Source organism: Talpa europaea, assembly GCF_964194135.1.
Source record: "Talpa europaea genome assembly, chromosome: 11".
NCBI classification, from domain to species: Eukaryota; Metazoa; Chordata; class Mammalia; order Eulipotyphla; family Talpidae; genus Talpa; species Talpa europaea.
The window spans coordinates 11,167,199-11,183,935 of NC_140078.1; the positions used below are offsets into that span (position 1 = coordinate 11,167,199).

General features: G+C 51.4%; 1 protein-coding gene across 1 annotated transcript; it reads right to left on the minus strand.

The window, feature by feature from the left end:
- Positions 1–4,596: 4,596 nt before the first annotated feature.
- SGK2 (serum/glucocorticoid regulated kinase 2) lies at positions 4,597–15,548 on the minus strand (the record flags this gene model as incomplete). Its single annotated transcript, XM_084247243.1, has 12 exons — positions 4,597–4,761; positions 7,391–7,480; positions 8,774–8,929; positions 9,856–9,951; positions 11,382–11,468; positions 11,960–11,996; positions 12,254–12,366; positions 13,275–13,406; positions 14,140–14,223; positions 14,432–14,489; positions 14,987–15,036; positions 15,513–15,548. The coding sequence occupies 12 exons, from the start codon at positions 15,546–15,548 to the stop codon at positions 4,597–4,599; spliced, it is 1,104 nt and encodes a 367-aa protein (XP_084103369.1).
- Positions 15,549–16,737: the final 1,189 nt, after the last annotated feature.

Consider the following 16,737-nt stretch of genomic DNA (forward strand, 5'->3'; position numbering starts at 1 on the left):
AGCAACCGCGGAGACCCGGCGGCGCGCCGGGAAGGCGTGGACCCGCGCGTAGACGTACCTCCGGAGCGACGTGATGACGACAGAAGGGGCGACGCCAGTTGGCCTCAGGAGTCCGGGGTAGAGGTGGTCGGTGGGGGCGGGGCTAGTGGGGGACTGTACCATTATTGGGGGGGTTGTATCATTATTTTGAGTGAGGGGTAAATTCAAACTAGATGGTGGATTAAGTTCAGGCCACAGATAAACCAATTTAATTTTGCCCTTTAATTTCAAGTCTTATTAAAGACTGATTAAAAAACCGGTAGTCCTGAAGGACTAAACTTGGCTTCCCCTCTCGAGAGAAGAGTGAAGGATTCCGGGGAGCGCGCAGCGCCCCAGCCGCGAGCCCCAGCGCGCAGGCGCAGGGCGGAGCTTGGCGGCTGCGACCCTGGAGCTGGATCGGGCGGTTGGGAAAGGCGGTCGGGCTGCTGCGAGCGCGCGCTGGAGGCTTCCGGGAAGCCCGGGGAGACTTCCCTGGGGATGGCGGGCAGGGTTAGCGGTTGGAATAGTAGTAGCAAGAGGGCTTCCCTGGTGGTGGCGCAGGGGGTTAAGCACAGCACCATGAAGCTGTCTGCAGCCTCTGCAGCACGAATTCGATCCCCGGCCGGCCAGGGAGCTACCCACATGGCACGGCAGACCTCCCCTGTCTCGCCCGCTGCTCCCCTCAGCAGTGTATTTCAGTCAGTCTGCCTGTTCTGCTCCCTACTCTGTCTCTGGTGAATCGTCTCACCCCCAGCACCTCTGGCCTGTAGCCCAGTTCTTGTATGCATAAATAAATCTTTAAAAAAATAAAAAAGAATAGTAGCAAGAGGTATTTTATTCTCTTTGGTTATTAGCCTGCATCCCTGAGTGCCACAGTGCCAGACCCAGGAGGTGACAGAGAACCTGCAGTCTAGGTGGCCCCAGGCAGGGACTTTAGACGTGGCTAGATCAGACTGTATATAGCTATATCTATAAATACACACATAAATACATATATATGTCTAAAACGCCCCGCAGAGCAGAGGTGAGAAGAGAGTGGTATTCATTAAGGCAAGGCCTGGGGAAGGGCGAGCCCGCCAAAGGAATTGCTTATGCCAAAGACCCATCCCACGTATAGATTGCCTTGCCAGCGCTGGTGAAATGAGAAACCAGAAAAGAGCTCTACAAACAGGCCATTCCTCTCCAAAGGAGTGCTCAGCACCTGCCCTGTGAGAGAGTGGACTTGTGTGCAATGCTCAAATGAATACAAGCAGAGAAACCCATCAGTTTTGATTTACATTTCTGTTGCTTACAATCATCAACATATGCAGAGTAGGAGTTTTAAGATTTTAAAACACACAACTCTTATTGCCTTGCACAACTACTGTTGCCACAACAAAAAACTATGAAAAGGATGATTGAGAATTCTATTTCTGGGGTTGCTGTATTTTGGTGCAAAATAGGATGGCTACAGTTTGCACCTAGGGATATAAGTGGAAGTGATGGAGGCTGTACCACTCGAAGTTTGGGACAGGTCTTGGGAGCCTTCTGCCTGTGTGTAGCCAGTGTTTGCTAGACTTGAAAGAGTACCCCACTAGAGCACATCTCCCCCTGCTGGAGGTTGTAGAAAGGGTAGGGTTTTAGCACCGCCTGCCACCAACTTCAATTCTTGGCTGTGGCTAGTACCAGTTGGGTGACCTTGGGCAAATTGCTTAATATCCCCAAGTGAATGTTTCTCCTCTGCAAAGATAACAATTTCCAAATGCTGGCCTAGGTGTAACATGATCTAGTCACTACCGTAGTTTTTCTTTATTTTTATTTTCTATCCTGGTGAAAATTTTGTGATTTTGCAACCAAAGGACAAATTGAACTATTAGTTGTTTCACAACCCATAGTGGATAATGCCATTTTGGAAGTACTACGAGTTTTCTTACAATTAACACTTTTTTTTTTTTTTTGCTTTGGGAAGTTGGGGAAATTTTGGCCTCTCCCCCATCGTGTTTCACATTTACCATTAGGATGGAAATCAAATCAAAGCATAACAACTCTCCCCATATAGCTTTGATTGCTAGTAGGTCAGTGTCATTGGTCTTCTATGTCCTTCTAGCTTCATGCTCCATAATTTCTGGGGCAGGGGCTGGTTAACAAAAGTGGAAGGGGAAGAGTGGGATTGAGTTAAAAGGAAAAGGCGATAAAACCACCAGCACACATGGGTGGTAAGAAAGTTCCTCCCGGGCCTCCCCGGTGGCGCAGCGGTTGAGCGCTGGGTTACGAAGCTGCCCGCAGCCTCTGCGCTGTGGCGCCGGTTCGATCCCCGGCTGCTCCCCGGCCACCTGAGGAGGGTCCCACATGGCGCACAGACCTCTCCTGCCGCCGGCCTCTCCTGCCACCCGCTGCTCCCCTCAGCAGTGTACTTCGGTCCTTCTGCCTGTTCTGCTCCCCGCTCTGGCTCTGGTGAATTCTCTCACCCTCCCGCGCTTCTGACTGTACCCAGTGCATGTGTAAACAGAACAAACAAAACAAATAAATAAAGAAATAAACATGCCTCTATTAAAAAAAAAAAAAAGAAAGAAAGTTCCTCCCCTGTGCACAAACCAAAAGGCTACCAAGACCACCCTGAAGTAGGTGATGAATCACAGGTTTGTGAAAAAGAAGCCACTTTTCCCCTGATACAAGGCATTATGAGACATCCTCCAAGAGCAGGTGTCCTAGTTTCATGAGGCATTATGTGCTTATGCCCTGCCCGGGAAGAATTAACCTTTGGAAATGGCTAATACTAAACACATGGTGTTCCATGGGTGGCCAGAAGCTCTGGTCACCAAGCCTGCACCAGCCTCCAGGTCCATCCAAACCCTGGACTCTCGGGGCCTCCCCAGCGGTGCAGTGGGTTGAGCACAGCGCTGTGAAGCAATCTGCAGCCTCTGCAGCGTGGGTTCAATTCCCAGCCAGCCAGGGAGATTCCCATACGGCATGGCCCACCTCTCCTGTCTCGCCCGCTGCTCCCCTCAGCAGTGTCTTTGGTCCGTCTGCCTGTTCTGCTCCCTGCTGTCTCTGGTGAATCTTCTCACCCTCCCGTGCCTCAGGTCCGTATCCCAGCTATCGTATAAATAAAAAATAAATCTTTAAAAAAAAACAAACCCTGGACTCTTCATGGCCTTACACCTGCCAAGCATTCGGGGGTCTGAGAGATGGAGCACAGATGCACTTGGCAGCCAGACTCAGACGATGAGCTTTGAGTTCGGTGTCTTCTCTTGCAGACCCCATTTTTCACTACATAGTTTATTCCAGCCAGTTCCTGACCTAGCTGTCATGAGAGATTTTGACAGCCATTCTGCGGGGACCTAACAGCCAGGGTGAGGGACAGACCAGCATTAGGTTCCAGGTAAGAGCCCCAACCAGCTCATATGGCACCGCATCCCAGCTCTCATCTGTATTAGTAATGTGAACTTTCAGGCAAAGGAAAACTTCTATGTCCCTCTTCAGTGGCAAAAAGGGGCTAGAAACTGATAATAGACTTGAAAGAATAGCATAGAGACTGGCTTGGTATCATCAGGTGTTCTCAAGTTGACTTTGGCCAAGTAAGCAAAAAAGGAGTGTGTTAAAAGAATCAGAAGCTCTCAAATTCATTGGGAGAACTAAAGGATGAGGGTCAGAGCTTCCCAGGGATGACAGGCTTGCTCCCGGGGCACTGGCGTGACGATGAAGCTGCCACTGCCACCACTGAAGACCAAGAGCTACGATTTGCATTGTTGCCAATTCTACACCAGGAACTCTGTGTTTGGGGTACAGCTGCCTCAGCTGTCACATGAAAGAGAGTTCCCAGTCCCTCCTCTGGGTAAAAATCAGGCACAGGTGAGTCCCACGGTCACATTCCTGGCCCTTGCTGCAGGGAACCTGGAAAGATCAGCATCTTGTATTTTCAGGTACTGTAAATGGAGGTAGTAATTGCCCTTATCAAGGCTCATAAAGAAGGAGGATGCCAGGCAGGCACGCCTAATAACAAATGCCCATTACCACCCGCAGCAAAGAAAGACACCATCAGTGGAGAAAATGAGAGGATGTGGTGATAGCCTCTAGTCTCGTTACATAGCTGTCATTTTACACACTGACATCAAAATCCAAACACCAAGAGGCCTTGTACTGCACAGTGCTAGTTGCCCACCCGACAGTTTCTCCTCCCTTAGGGTCAGAACCCATGTTGCTGGGGCAGTGATGTGCCTCAGTTATATATCTGGCCTCCATTACAGGTGGGGTGGGTGCCTAGCAAGATGTCAGTAGAAGTCACTGGGCGGGGCTGCCAGAAAGGTTCTGTAAAGATGCTGGTTTGCTTTTTCCTCCTTTTTCTCTTCCCAGGACACAGAAGTAGTGACTAGAATTCCTTTAACCATCTCGTAATAATGAGGCAACCCTAAGATTAGAAGTCATTTGCCAAGAATGGCAAAGATGCAGAAAGTCTCTGCATGCGTGATGCCCGTGGGACCAGCCCCAGTTGGGGACCTATCACCATTCTTTTATGTGATGGACAGTTGGTTGCTAGCAGCTGAAGGTCATTCCTTAAAGATACCAGCAGGCATCAGCGGTTCCACGGGACCTTCTCTTCTAGCAGTCTAAGATGGTGTCATCCTCAGGGGCATAGGAGAATCCCAGGAATGCACTTGAGGCCCCCAAGCTGCTGGCCGTGGTGTCAGGAGTGCAGCCGATGGACTTTGACACTGCTTCCTGGGTGAACTCTGGATCAAAGTGTTTCAAGTCAGCAGGACCTGCCTGTGAATATAAGCCAACAGTGAAAAGGGAAGCCTGGGGTCACAGCTGCCAAGGGATGCTAGGTCTCCCCCCTGTGCACCCCATGGGCACCCTTCACTGTTTCCCATGCACTTGTATTAGTTGTTTTATTCCACAAGGCCTGGTGATTACCACATATCAAGTCCTCTAACCCCTGGCACCTGATCCTCAGTCAAGTCTAGTCAACATGTATTTATGAGACACCTACCAGGCACTGTTCATGGCACTGGGAATAGAGGGAAGCTAATCGATGAGTCCCTGTTTTCACGCAGTTATGTCAGGCAGGAAGTAGGAGGAAGAACAATAAGCATGTGCACAAACAGACAAGTAGCTACATTGGGGTGTTGATGGGTCTTAGGAAGAAAATAAAATAGGATAACATGGTCACGGGGCAGCTGTAGCTACTTGAGGGGAAGACTTGTGTGGGAGACAGCTGAGATGATCACAAGTTCTCCCTTCCCCGTTCAAAGCTGATTTGTTTCTCCGTCCCTTTAATGTGGGTCAGCCATGTGACTTGCTCAGGTCAATGGGACAACTACCAAATGTGACGTAAGCCGAGGCTTCAAAAACATGGGGTGTTGTGCTCTTGCTGCACTTGGAACCCTGGGGCCACCGTGTGAACAAGTCCAGACCAGCCTACTGCAGAGGGAGATGCCTCCCGAAAGAGAACCCAGTTCCCAGCTGCCTGCCAACCACCAGGGATGGGAATGAGGCAATGCTAGGTCCTCACTGCCAGCTGGCCTGCCAGCTGACCACTGATGTGAGAGAGCCCAGCACAGCCCAGCTGGCCCGGCCCTGCAATGGGTCCCCACCCCCACCCCAGCTAGCATATGGAATCTGAATGACATAAAACGCTGTTCTAAAACATCTGGTTTTGGGTGACCTGTTAGGCAGCAGCTAAAGGACACAATCTCTCTGTGAAGGCTCAGTCTATGGACAAGAATGGACTACCTGGGTTCACTGAAGTAGCAGGGGAGCAATGGAAGGGCCTCTGATCTGCTTTTGTCTCCAAGTCTTGGGCTGTGGGACCTGACAGACCATGGTCTCCAGTTTCCTCAAAAGGCCACATCGCACAAGGGCCCCAGCCCTGGGCTCAGAGTTCCCAGACCAGAATGTGAATCCTGATCCTGGCCTTTGCTAGCTTGTGTGACGCTAGATAAGGCAAGTGTTTTCTGTTGATTTGTTTGTTTAAGCAAATGAAGGCTTTGTTAAGAAGCTCCCACATAGTAGGTGGCGGAACCAGGAGTTCCTCCCCAGTGGGTCTCAGTCTAAAGCCTACACACTGCATCTGTGACCTCCCTGTCTAGTACTTTGCATGCCACTCTCTCCAGGATGGATGTTCAATATTATCCTCAGGCTCCTTTTCAGGTATCTGGACTGAGTGTATCCTCTCTGACCACTGTGGGCAAGAACCTGGCACTTAATGACAAGTTCATGAACTTGGACCAAAGGAAAGCTATAATCAGCAAGTCCACATGAGCAGTGAGGTGTGCAGACTGCTTGGACGGAGGGGGCTGGCACAGCTTAACATTGCACTTTATAGTGACCGAGAGAATGTCTGAGGTCTTCTTCCAATGAGGCTCCTTTCACTCACACACCATGGCTAATTCACATTTTTAAAGGAGCCAGAATTCAAAGAAATATAATTAAAACCATACAAGGTGCCATTTCTCATTTAAAAGCTTTGGAGAGTGAAAAACAGTTATAGTTGCACATGCTACAGAGAGTAAGGTGAGAGTCTACAGCAAACGCTGCTGATAGAAAGTATTATAGATCGCACTCCCAGCAAAGTGAAGGCAGTATGAATCAAGAAGCTAAAATAGTTATGAGCCAAGAAAGTGAAGAAGTTCATGTTCTTGATCTGGAAATGCCCCATCAGGAATCCATCTTAAGGAAATAATCAGAACTCTGGGCAAGATCAGTACTTAAAGACGTTCATCATCACATTATAATAAAGGGGAAAATAGCAATCTAAAGTTCACTGTTAGGAGCAGGGTTGAGTAAATATTAGCAATGCAGTGTGGAATTATATAGTCAATAAAAGTTAAAAAGTTTTCCACTTGATTTGGGGATATCATGATAGTTTTAGCACAAAAAAGGGAGAAACTATTAACAGTGTGATTTAACTATGCAAAAAAAAAGAAAAAAGAAAAGAAAAGAAAAAAGACTGGAAGGAAACATACCTAGAGCAGTAAGATTATAAACTTTTTCTCCTGGCTGTTTCAAACTTGTTTTACACTCTTTTGACAGTGAATATATGTCATGTTTACTATCAGGATAAAAGCTAATCATAGAAAATAGATTAAAATAACATCACAGGGTGTGGCTTTGTATGTCTCCAAACACTTGACAGACTGTAAAGGGCTCAGAGGAAGGGACAGTGATGCTAGAAATAAGAGTGGCCACCGGAACTGCACAGCTCTACTGGCAGTCAGGTTTCTGGGTTGTAGACCTAATTCTGCCTTGAACTAACTGTGTGGCTTTGGACAAATCATTGAGCCTCTTGGGCCCTCAGTTTTCCCATCTGTAGAAAGAGTGTTGTCCCAGATACCCCCCCCCTAAGCTTTCACCAGCTCTGGGAATCCCAAGAGTCCAGAATATGGTGCCTTACCACGTTTGGGTTGAAAGGTGGAGTCAGCCTCTTGTGGTACAAGTCATCCCAGTTTATAGGGCTGAAGAATACGTGGTTCTTTATCTCAAGCTGCAGGAAGAATGTGCTGATCAAAAAGTAATCTTCCCATAGGTCATGCCACCCTGCCCCCAACACCCCTGGAGCCCCAATTCTACCAGCAACTGACTGTACATGTTTTTTAAAATCATGCATATTTTTAAGATGCAAATTTCCACTTGGTAGGAGGAGTCTAGTCTTCACAAAAGTCCTGTTCTTTAAGCTGGTCAGTGAGAGAGGAGGCAAATGTTCTAAATGTTGTTTCACTTCATAGTATCTGACATGTGGGGATGATGGTGCACAGGCTTTAAAAGCACTTATTATGAGACCGGCACTGACTTTAATGCTATGCAGATGTTAATTCATTGATCTTTGTACTGTCATTACAGATGAGGAAACTGAGGCTCACATAGAGAAAGGTTAAGTAATTTGCCCCAGGCTCTAAGGCACTAAGAGGTAGAGGTTGCTGAACCCATGTCCTCTGCCTCAATCTTTGCATCTCAGCCATGATGCTAGAAGAGAAAGCAAACCTCTAGGGAAAAAAACACTGTGATCTTCTTTTTAGAAATCCAAATTATCTTTGGTTGAGTAAAGAATGTTAGATTATTTTTAAAGTGTTACTTTAACCAAAAAAAAAAAGCCATCAACTTGTTAAGAGAACAGACTCTGTCCAGAGTGCCTAGCTTGGGCAGTATAAACAAATCCAGTCCATTCTCTGCACAGAGGCAATGGAACTTCTTCAAACTTAAATTGGGTCTTATTACTCCCCTGCTCGAAATACACCAAAGCTTACCAGTCTGACCTTGTTCCTACAGCAGGACATTTGCACGTGCCACACCCCTGTATCTGAGATGCTTCCTCCCAGCTCTCTGCATGAGTAGCTCCTTCTCATCCTTAAGTCTCAGCTTAATTGTCACCTCGTCAGAGAGGACCTCCCTGATTGCCAGTGTGAATTCACCGCCTCCTATTATTGTCCATCTCACCTCATTGCTCATCTCTGTTCTCATATTTGTCACATTCTAACAATGGCCAATGTTGTCTGCCCTGCTGGAATAAACTCAGTAAAAGCAGAGACCCAGCTGATTGAATCCCTAGCACCTAGCACCCAGCTCAGTGTCTGGGACATAGTAGGTGCCCAGTAAATATTGTTGAATAAAAACTGAACAGAAGAAAGTAATCCAGCAGCCACAACTGAACTTCCTAATGAGGGAGTTAGCAGTGCCTGGGTTTAGAGGGCAGCTGGGTGCACAGCATGTGCTTGGAGCTGCCTCTGTAAGAAGCTGAGGCCCCCACAAGGGGCCAGTGCCCTGCGGGCAGGTCACCTACGAAGTCAGTTTTGGAGCCCAGCCGCTGCCGCTTGTCCTTGTGGAGAAGGCCCTGCAGGAGGTCACAGGCGGCCACAGTCCGGCCCCCGGGGATCTGTAGCGGCTGGTGCAAAATGTTCTCGTACATCTGGGACACATCTTGGCTGTAGAAGGGTGGCTGGTGAGAGAGGGAGAGATGCTGGAGGATCATCTGTACTGAAGTGGGCTCAGGGAGACTCAGAGCAAAGCCCAGAAGGACTCGGCCAGACCCAGGTCTTGCGCAGTGAGTGACTCATGGGAGGTTGAAGAGAGAGACAGATCTCCCGGCTGCCAGCACAGATGAGGGTGTTGCTGGGAAGGCCAAGAATTCTCCCCCTACCCATGACCACCCCCTTCCAAAGCACCCCCAGCCCATCTCCCTCCACCCAGCTTGTGCACCAACACTACACTTGGCAAAGCCAACACTTTTCCCTTCATCTTCCGGCTCAACCTCAACCTCGGCCACCACCGTTCTTCAAGACATGCTGCAGCTTTTCAGATGCAATTAAGCCACAGAGCTAGGAAGAGAGCCCGCCCCAAGCCCTTGTCAGAGCCCACTCTCTGAGGCTCTTCCTCCTGCTGCCACTACCAGCTCTTCCTCCAGTGGGTTCCAGAGCCTGCCTACTGAGCTGTGTCGGTGGGGCCACTCGGGGAAAGCCTGGCCTGGCTGAGCCTACCCAGGCCTCCACGTAGGTAGGCTGTCCAGCACGGGGCTCAGGGGCTGGTTCCACCACCAGCTCAGTGACCTTTCTGGGCCTCAGTTTCCCTCTCAATAAAATAAGAGCAATTCCATTTCCTGCAACGCCAGCCTCCAAAGGCTGTCTTGAGGCATGAAAGGAATAACACTGTATGAGATGCTGTGCTGAAAACCTCCAAGTGCTGAGCTGACATTATGGAGAAATAGATAGTCCTCATATTCATTTTGGTATTTTTTTTTTTAGCCTGGAGTTGGAGAGATGGCTGGTTCAGTTCCTTGAGCAAAGCCTGAGCAGGTACATGAAGGGCAGAGCCACCCCAGCTCTCCCCAGAGCCAAGTATCCTTGCAGACAGCTATACCCCACTCACCAGACCGTGCAGCATCTCATAGAGAACTGCACCCAGGCACCACCAGTCCACTGCCCGATCATACGGCTCTTTACGAAGCACTTCTGGAGCCAAGTACTGTGGAGGGAAACACACTTCTCTGAAAGACCCCGACCTCGGTCTCATTTGTAAATAAGGCATTTGGAGGAAAAGATGATTGGGGGTTGATGCTGCCGTGATTATCCCTTGGCTGGCTGTGTGGTCATTCACATTGACAAAGGCCTGCTTTGTGCAAGGCCTTTTGTCAATATGCTGGAGACAGAGGAGGGCAGGCAGGGTTGCCCTGTACGGTTTTATGTGTTGTGTACTGCACACGCAGGAGTAGAGAGGAGTAGAGGGGACTGAGGAGTAGAGGGGACTGCAACCCTGGCTAGGATCCCTGCCCCCCAAGCCATAACCCTAGTACAGGGCTATGTCTGACAACTTTACTTTTGTTTAAAGGGGTACATTTATCTGATTAGTCTGCCTAGAGGGAGTGCTTTTATCTGGTTTGCAGAAAAGCATCCAGCCAGTGTCCTGGAATAGGAAAGGCCTGGTAGTAGACCCAGTACAGTGAGGAGACTAACAGGAAGGTGTAAAGAAACAGGGTACATACTTGGACTGGAGACCTTGGTAACAGAGAGATGGAGTGGAATCGGCAGAGACAGGTGACACTTGAGTTCACAGTGACAGATGAACACATGCCCAGTCCTGCCACCTCAGTCCCTTGTCCCCACCCCAACATCTGTCCAAACAACTGGGAGCCCCTTCAGGCTCAAGGTTCAACACTGGTGAGAGTTCAAGGAAAGGTTTTAACCCCAAGGCTGCAAGGACAGACAGACATATATGAATTACTGCTGAGACTCATAATTTTTAACCCTCCGGGAACTTGGTGGCTGAAAGAGGGGGGTGGTCCGTGTTTTTACACTTGCAGGCCATGATCGTAACTGTCAGGCCAGGCCCTCCTGCTGCTCATGGACTTCACACTGTTGGGCAGTGGAGTCCAGGACCACAGCCATTCACCTTATGTGACTACTGAACATTTGAAATGTGGCTGACCTGAGCTAAGATGGACACACTGGATTTCAAAACCTTACACTCCCCCCCAAAAAGAGAAAATATCTCTGTCTCAACAATTATACTGATTATGTATATTGAAATGACACCATTTTACATATATTGGGCTAACTAAAATGTAGCATTAAAATTAACTTCACTAAAAAAAATTAAATTAAATTAAAAAAATTAATTTCACTTACTCCTTTTTACATTCTCAATGTGGATGCTGGAAAATTTTTTATTGCATATCTGCCTTCCGTGTCTATTCTTATTTCTATTGGCCAGCATAGCTATGGAGCTTTACCAGAAGTAGCTGCATCCCAGCAGCCCCAAGTGCCCCCATTGCACAGATAAGGATGAAACGAGCCAGCTCAGGGGATGGGTTTGGGTGGGCGGAGGGAGTCTGCTCAGGGGGACTGTGAGTCTGCTCAGCCATCACAGCCTGACCTCCCCTTGGAGGCTGGGTTTACCTCGGGGGTGCCACAGAACGTGGATGTGGTGGTCTCAGGCTCTACGCCTTCCTTGCAGAGGCCAAAATCCGTCAGTACCACATGTCCCTGGGGAGGAATGAGGAGAGGAGTAGGAGGGGATCTAAGTCAAGAGTAGACTAGGTTTAACCCCAAAGCCCAGATGCCACACCCCAGGGCAGCAGCTGTGGGGTGAGGTCAGCAGGGGCCTCTCTTGCCATCCCCACGCAGGTAGGCTTTCCCTCTGCCCAATCCCCCCTGCTGACCCCATAAAGGTGGATCTTTTGAGAATGTCCCCCAATAACCTTCTCCACCCAATCCCCCATCTCAGAGTTTATCTCTGAGGAACACAGCCTAAGACACGGAGGGAGGACAAAACCTATGATTCTCCACCTGCTTCCTCCCCTCCCCCCCAGACCTCTTACACACACCTGTGGCACACATAAGTCTAGAGTATACAATGCACACAAGCATTTGTGTACGCACATATGTACACATACAAACATGGCCCTACATACATGCACATGTGTGTAGCACATGACCACCTGTACACACATGTAGCTACACACACACACACCAACCTGGCAGTCCAGGAGAATGTTCTCTGGTTTCAGGTCCCTGCAGGAAATAAGAGGAAAAGGCGCTGTGATGTCTTAGCCACTTAGTGAGGAGACCTGGGGACTTGGGGTCCTGGCAGGGGGCTCGCAGAGATGTAGAGGGAGAGCCCAGCAGACGGACCTCGATCCTGGAGAGGTGAGGCTCCGCCCACTCCCCCGAGTGGGTCCTCTTCAGCAAGAAACCAAGGTCATCACCGAGATCTCATCAGGACTTAGAGATCCACGACCTCTTGGCTCTGAGCCACAGACCAGCCTCACCTGTAAATGATATTGAGGGAGTGCAGGTAGCCAATGGCGCTGGCCACCTCGGCTGCATAGAATCTGGCCCGGGGCTCCAAGAACCTCCGCTCCCGCTGCAGGTGGAAGAAGAGCTGCAAGGGAGGAGGTGCTGTGAGAGGGGGCTGCACTCTGGCTCCTGGAGAGCAGGTGGGGGAGGCTGGCCCTGTCACCCCTTCTTGGGACTGCAACTCAGATGCAAGGGGGCGCACTGGCCCCCTCCAGCAGAGCAGTGAGGGCGGCGAGCGTCCCAGGAGAGATGAAGTAGCATGGGTTGAGCAACTACTGTGTTCCAGCAGTTTCACATTTCTCATCTCATTTACTCCTCATGACAACCTCCAGGGATCTCGTGGGCGGGGTCAGAGCAGTCAGGGCCCTGGGACAAGGTCACGTAGCTCATCGCTGGCAGAGCAGGGATGGGAAACCAAGTAGTTCAAAGATGTGCTTTTCCCCGACCCAGGCAACAGGGTGATTATGGGCACTTAGGGCTGCAGGACAAAGCTCCCCTCGTGGTGTCTGTCTAAAATGCATGTGGTCACCTAGGTCAAGTCTGGTGGGGCACAGCAGCCATTAACAGGGGCCCAATGAACTCTGCCATCCTGCTTGGAGAGAGAGTCCAAAAAGGGGCCAGCTGTGCTTCTGAGTCAGCCGGTGGCCTCAGGTCTGCTTACTGCAGTGACCAGTCACCCTGCTCTGTGGCTTATGGTGTCATTTGGGGTCAGTGGACACACACAGAGCACCTCCGTGACCTTTGCAGGGTCCAGTGAAGTGAACCTGTGGGCAGCTCACTACGGGGAGGTCAAAAGTGATGCTGGCTCTGCCAGGTACAGGCTGGGTGGTCTTGAGCAAGGAGGCTACCTCCCCGAGCCCCGGCTCTCTAGCTACCAAATGGGTCTGTGGCAGGGCCAAGTGAGGTCAGTGCAGAACCTGGCACTCAGGGGGCATGTAGGATGGATCATGCCCAGTGATGAGCTAGCCCAGGGAAGCGCCTGCGCCCACCCACCTCTCCCCCGTTGACATAGTCGAGCACAAAGTAGAGCTTCTCTGGTGTCTGGAAGGAGTAGCGCAGGCCCACAAGGAACGGGTGCCGCACATTCTTCAGGAGCACGCTGCGCTCCGCCATGATGTGGCTCTCCTGTGAGGTCATGACAGGGATGGTCATTGCCAGCGCAGCCCTGGCACCCCGCACACCCACGTGACCTCACCCTCTCCCCTCCTCCCTCTCTGTGCTTTCCTGTCTTCCTGCCCTTCCTCTCCTCTCCCCACCCAGGACCTTCTCATGCCCCTGTTCTAACACCCCCTCTGGCTCCCTACTGCCTTCACAGCCAGTACTAGCCGCCTTGCCTAGTATTGAGGATCTGCCTGATCAGCCTCATCCTCAACTGCAGGCAGCTCTAGCCCCCGGCTCAGAAACCCCTGCCCTGGGGTGATAGGCAAAGCATATGTGATTATTGCACAAATGAGTCCCAAGAAAAATCTCTAAGAAGAAAGATGTCATGCTTTATCCACATTCATGTTGTCTCCCTGCCTGGACACCCTCTTTTCATACCATGGGAATCCTACTTTCAAGGCACCTCCCTCAGAAGGACCACCCCTCCCAGCCCGAGATGGCTGGTTAACATTCACTCCCTCGCCTTGAGTTCTCTGACTTGAAATTCATTCCTCTCTCAGGGTTTGCTCAGTCCTCCTCATGGGGTTGGTTTTGTTGAGATTCAAGTCAGCTGAAGCATCTAGAACTCCAGGAGGGCTGTGATCACCCTTGCACCCGGACCCAAGCCTCCCACACCATAAACACACAAAGTACGGAACCACCCTGAATAGGGGATCAAGAAGCAGGACAGGGAATGACTATGCCCAAGCTCTGGTACCTCTTTCTTCTTTAAGATGGACTTTTTCTGTAACACCTTCACTGCGTAGAACATTCCATCTGACTTGTGCTTGGCCAGTAGCACCTGCACAGAAGCACAAGCACAGAGTCCAGATGTGACTGCTGCTCCGAGCCTTGTTTGTATCCAGGGCAGTTCACGACTTCCAGCACCAGCCCTGACTCTGTGGCTCTCCAGGTCGTGAGCGCGCCTCGTTGCACTAGCAGGTAACAGGCAGGAGAAGGAGGCTGCAGAAGGGGAGACCCAGGCCTCCCACCCTCGCTGCATCACTCACCTTCCCGTAGTTCCCTTTGCCAATGACTTTGAGGAAGTCGAAGTCGGTGGGCCGGGCGCTGCGGGGAGAGGGAGGAACACAGGTCTGCATTGGTGAACCTGGGAACCTGGTACCTGAGATCGAATCCAGGCTTCTTTTTCACTTCGAAGCTGGAGAATACAGGGAATGTTCCAGGAGCCAAGGCTTCTTGCTGTTCAACAAAGGCCAAGGTCTCCCATCCAAGAGAGGGCTTGTAAGCCGGGGCGCCCCTGAAGATCTCTCAGGGGAGCAGACAAGAGGCAAAGGGGAGAGAAAGCACATACAACCGCATAGAGGGCGGCAGATCTGGCCCCCCAAACCTGAGAAGGCCCTGAAGGATAGGAATCTGCTAAAAAGGCAGGAACTTGGGGGACACTCCGGGCATGGGGCTCAGCAGGGGTAAATATTGGAAAACTAAAGAGAGATAAATTGGGGGAGGGTCGTGGGTATAAACAGCAAAGGGTCTTGACACCAGAACAGAGAACTTTTATCTCATTCCCAGGTGAGGGGAGACAGGGAGGAGAGACCAGAACTCACTTTGGGTTGGCTGAAGGCCCCAGGTTGATGTTCCCATTGGCCCTTGAAGGCTAAAGACATTTCGAAAAAGATTAGCAGGCTCTGCTCTGTGATGCCCCACCCAGGCCCTGATTCCTTGATCTCTTCTCCATCATCTCTGCTGGTCTGCTTCCCTCCCTCCCTCCCTCCCTCCCTTCCTCTCTCCCTCCCTCCTTCCAGCTTTGGGAGGCTGCTGGCTGTTCTGCCAATGATGAGAGTGAGGAAACTGAGCCCAAGAGGAGCTGTCCAGGGGCTTACAAGCAGCCTCCCTGGCATTAGAACCCAGCTGTGCTCACGCCCTGACTTTCTCACCCCGCTGACTTCTTGAGACCCATGTCAATACTGTTTTCTATTAACCCTGCAAATGGTTCACATCTGTGAGCTCACAGTGACCCCTGCTGGCGCCTGCCCTGCCCTAGGTGGCCCACCAGGGTGGTCAGCACCTCCATAAACCTTGTCAGGGAGGAAAAGGGCCCCCTGGTGGGTGGGGGAACCAAGACCCACTCACCTGAGGACTGGGGCTCCCGGCAGGGCTAGAGTCCATTCTGTGAGGGGGAGCAGGTGGGCTCTGTACACAGGGAGGAGCAGGCGTGAGAGCTGCTGGACAGTTAGCTTCACCTGTCCAGGGCCTCAGGCACCTCTGGCCTCCCTGGTCCTGTGCACCTGCCACAGCCTGAGCAGCTCCTACCCCAGGCTGCAGGGACAAGAAATGCTACCCTGGGCCCAGCCGCTCTAATCACACATCTTGGGGAGAGAGAGGACAGTCGGGGTTGCTCCTCCCAGGCTGAGGCTTTTCAAGGTCGGGGACAGCCTGGGCAGCTGCTGTGAGCCGGGGCCCTCCAGGAGCCCAGCACAACCAGGGCTGGTCCCCTTTCACAGGTGGGGAACCTGAAGCCTAGAAAGGAATTTGCCTAGGGTCACAGAGCTTGGGAGGGGAGCAGGCCAGGCTCCCCAAAAAGGGGTATTGCAACTCTAACTTCCTGGATGTAGCCCAGGTTGAGCACTGGGCTATTAGCGCCCCACAACGGGTCTTCTGCCTCATGTCCTGTGGGGGCAATGACCTGGGGGTCTTGGGCTGGAGCCATGAGAGACCCAAGTCTGGACAGTGTCCATCTGAGATCAAGCCAGCTGGTCTATGCAGCCGGGACCAATGTCCTCCCTGGCCCCACCTTGTATGGCCTGCATGCCCAGGACCCGGCTCAGGTGTCCAGGGTCCCACAGCCCCACCCCTACTTGAAAGGTCAAGGCCAAGAGATGAGGTATCACCCTAGAGGCCAGTTGCTCATGGGGGCTGCTGGGTATATGGATCTCAAGATCACAGCTTAGCCCGCTGTGAGGGCTCAGCTGCAGCCTCTGGGAAAGGACTGCTCCATCTTATAAGGGGGGCCTGGGAGGCACCACGCATGTCCTTCTTGGGAGCTGAGTAGGTGGCCACAGGGGAAGTGAGAGAATCCCCCAGCCCAGGCTTCTCTGAGAGGCCAACCCCATGGAGCCCCAACAGCCAGCAGAGGAGCTGCCAGAAGGGGGTGTGGAGCCTAGTTTCAGTCAGTGCCCCCATCTCTGCTGCCGCTGACAGCCAGACCACCCCACACCCTCTCCTGGCCTGACATCTCTATGCAGGCCCTGGCTGGCCTCCCTGGCAACCCCGTACCTGCACAGCCTGGGAAGAGGCTGCTGTGAGAACCAGCGGTTGGAGCCAGAGGATGGGCAGTGGACAAGAGAGATGCTCTCTG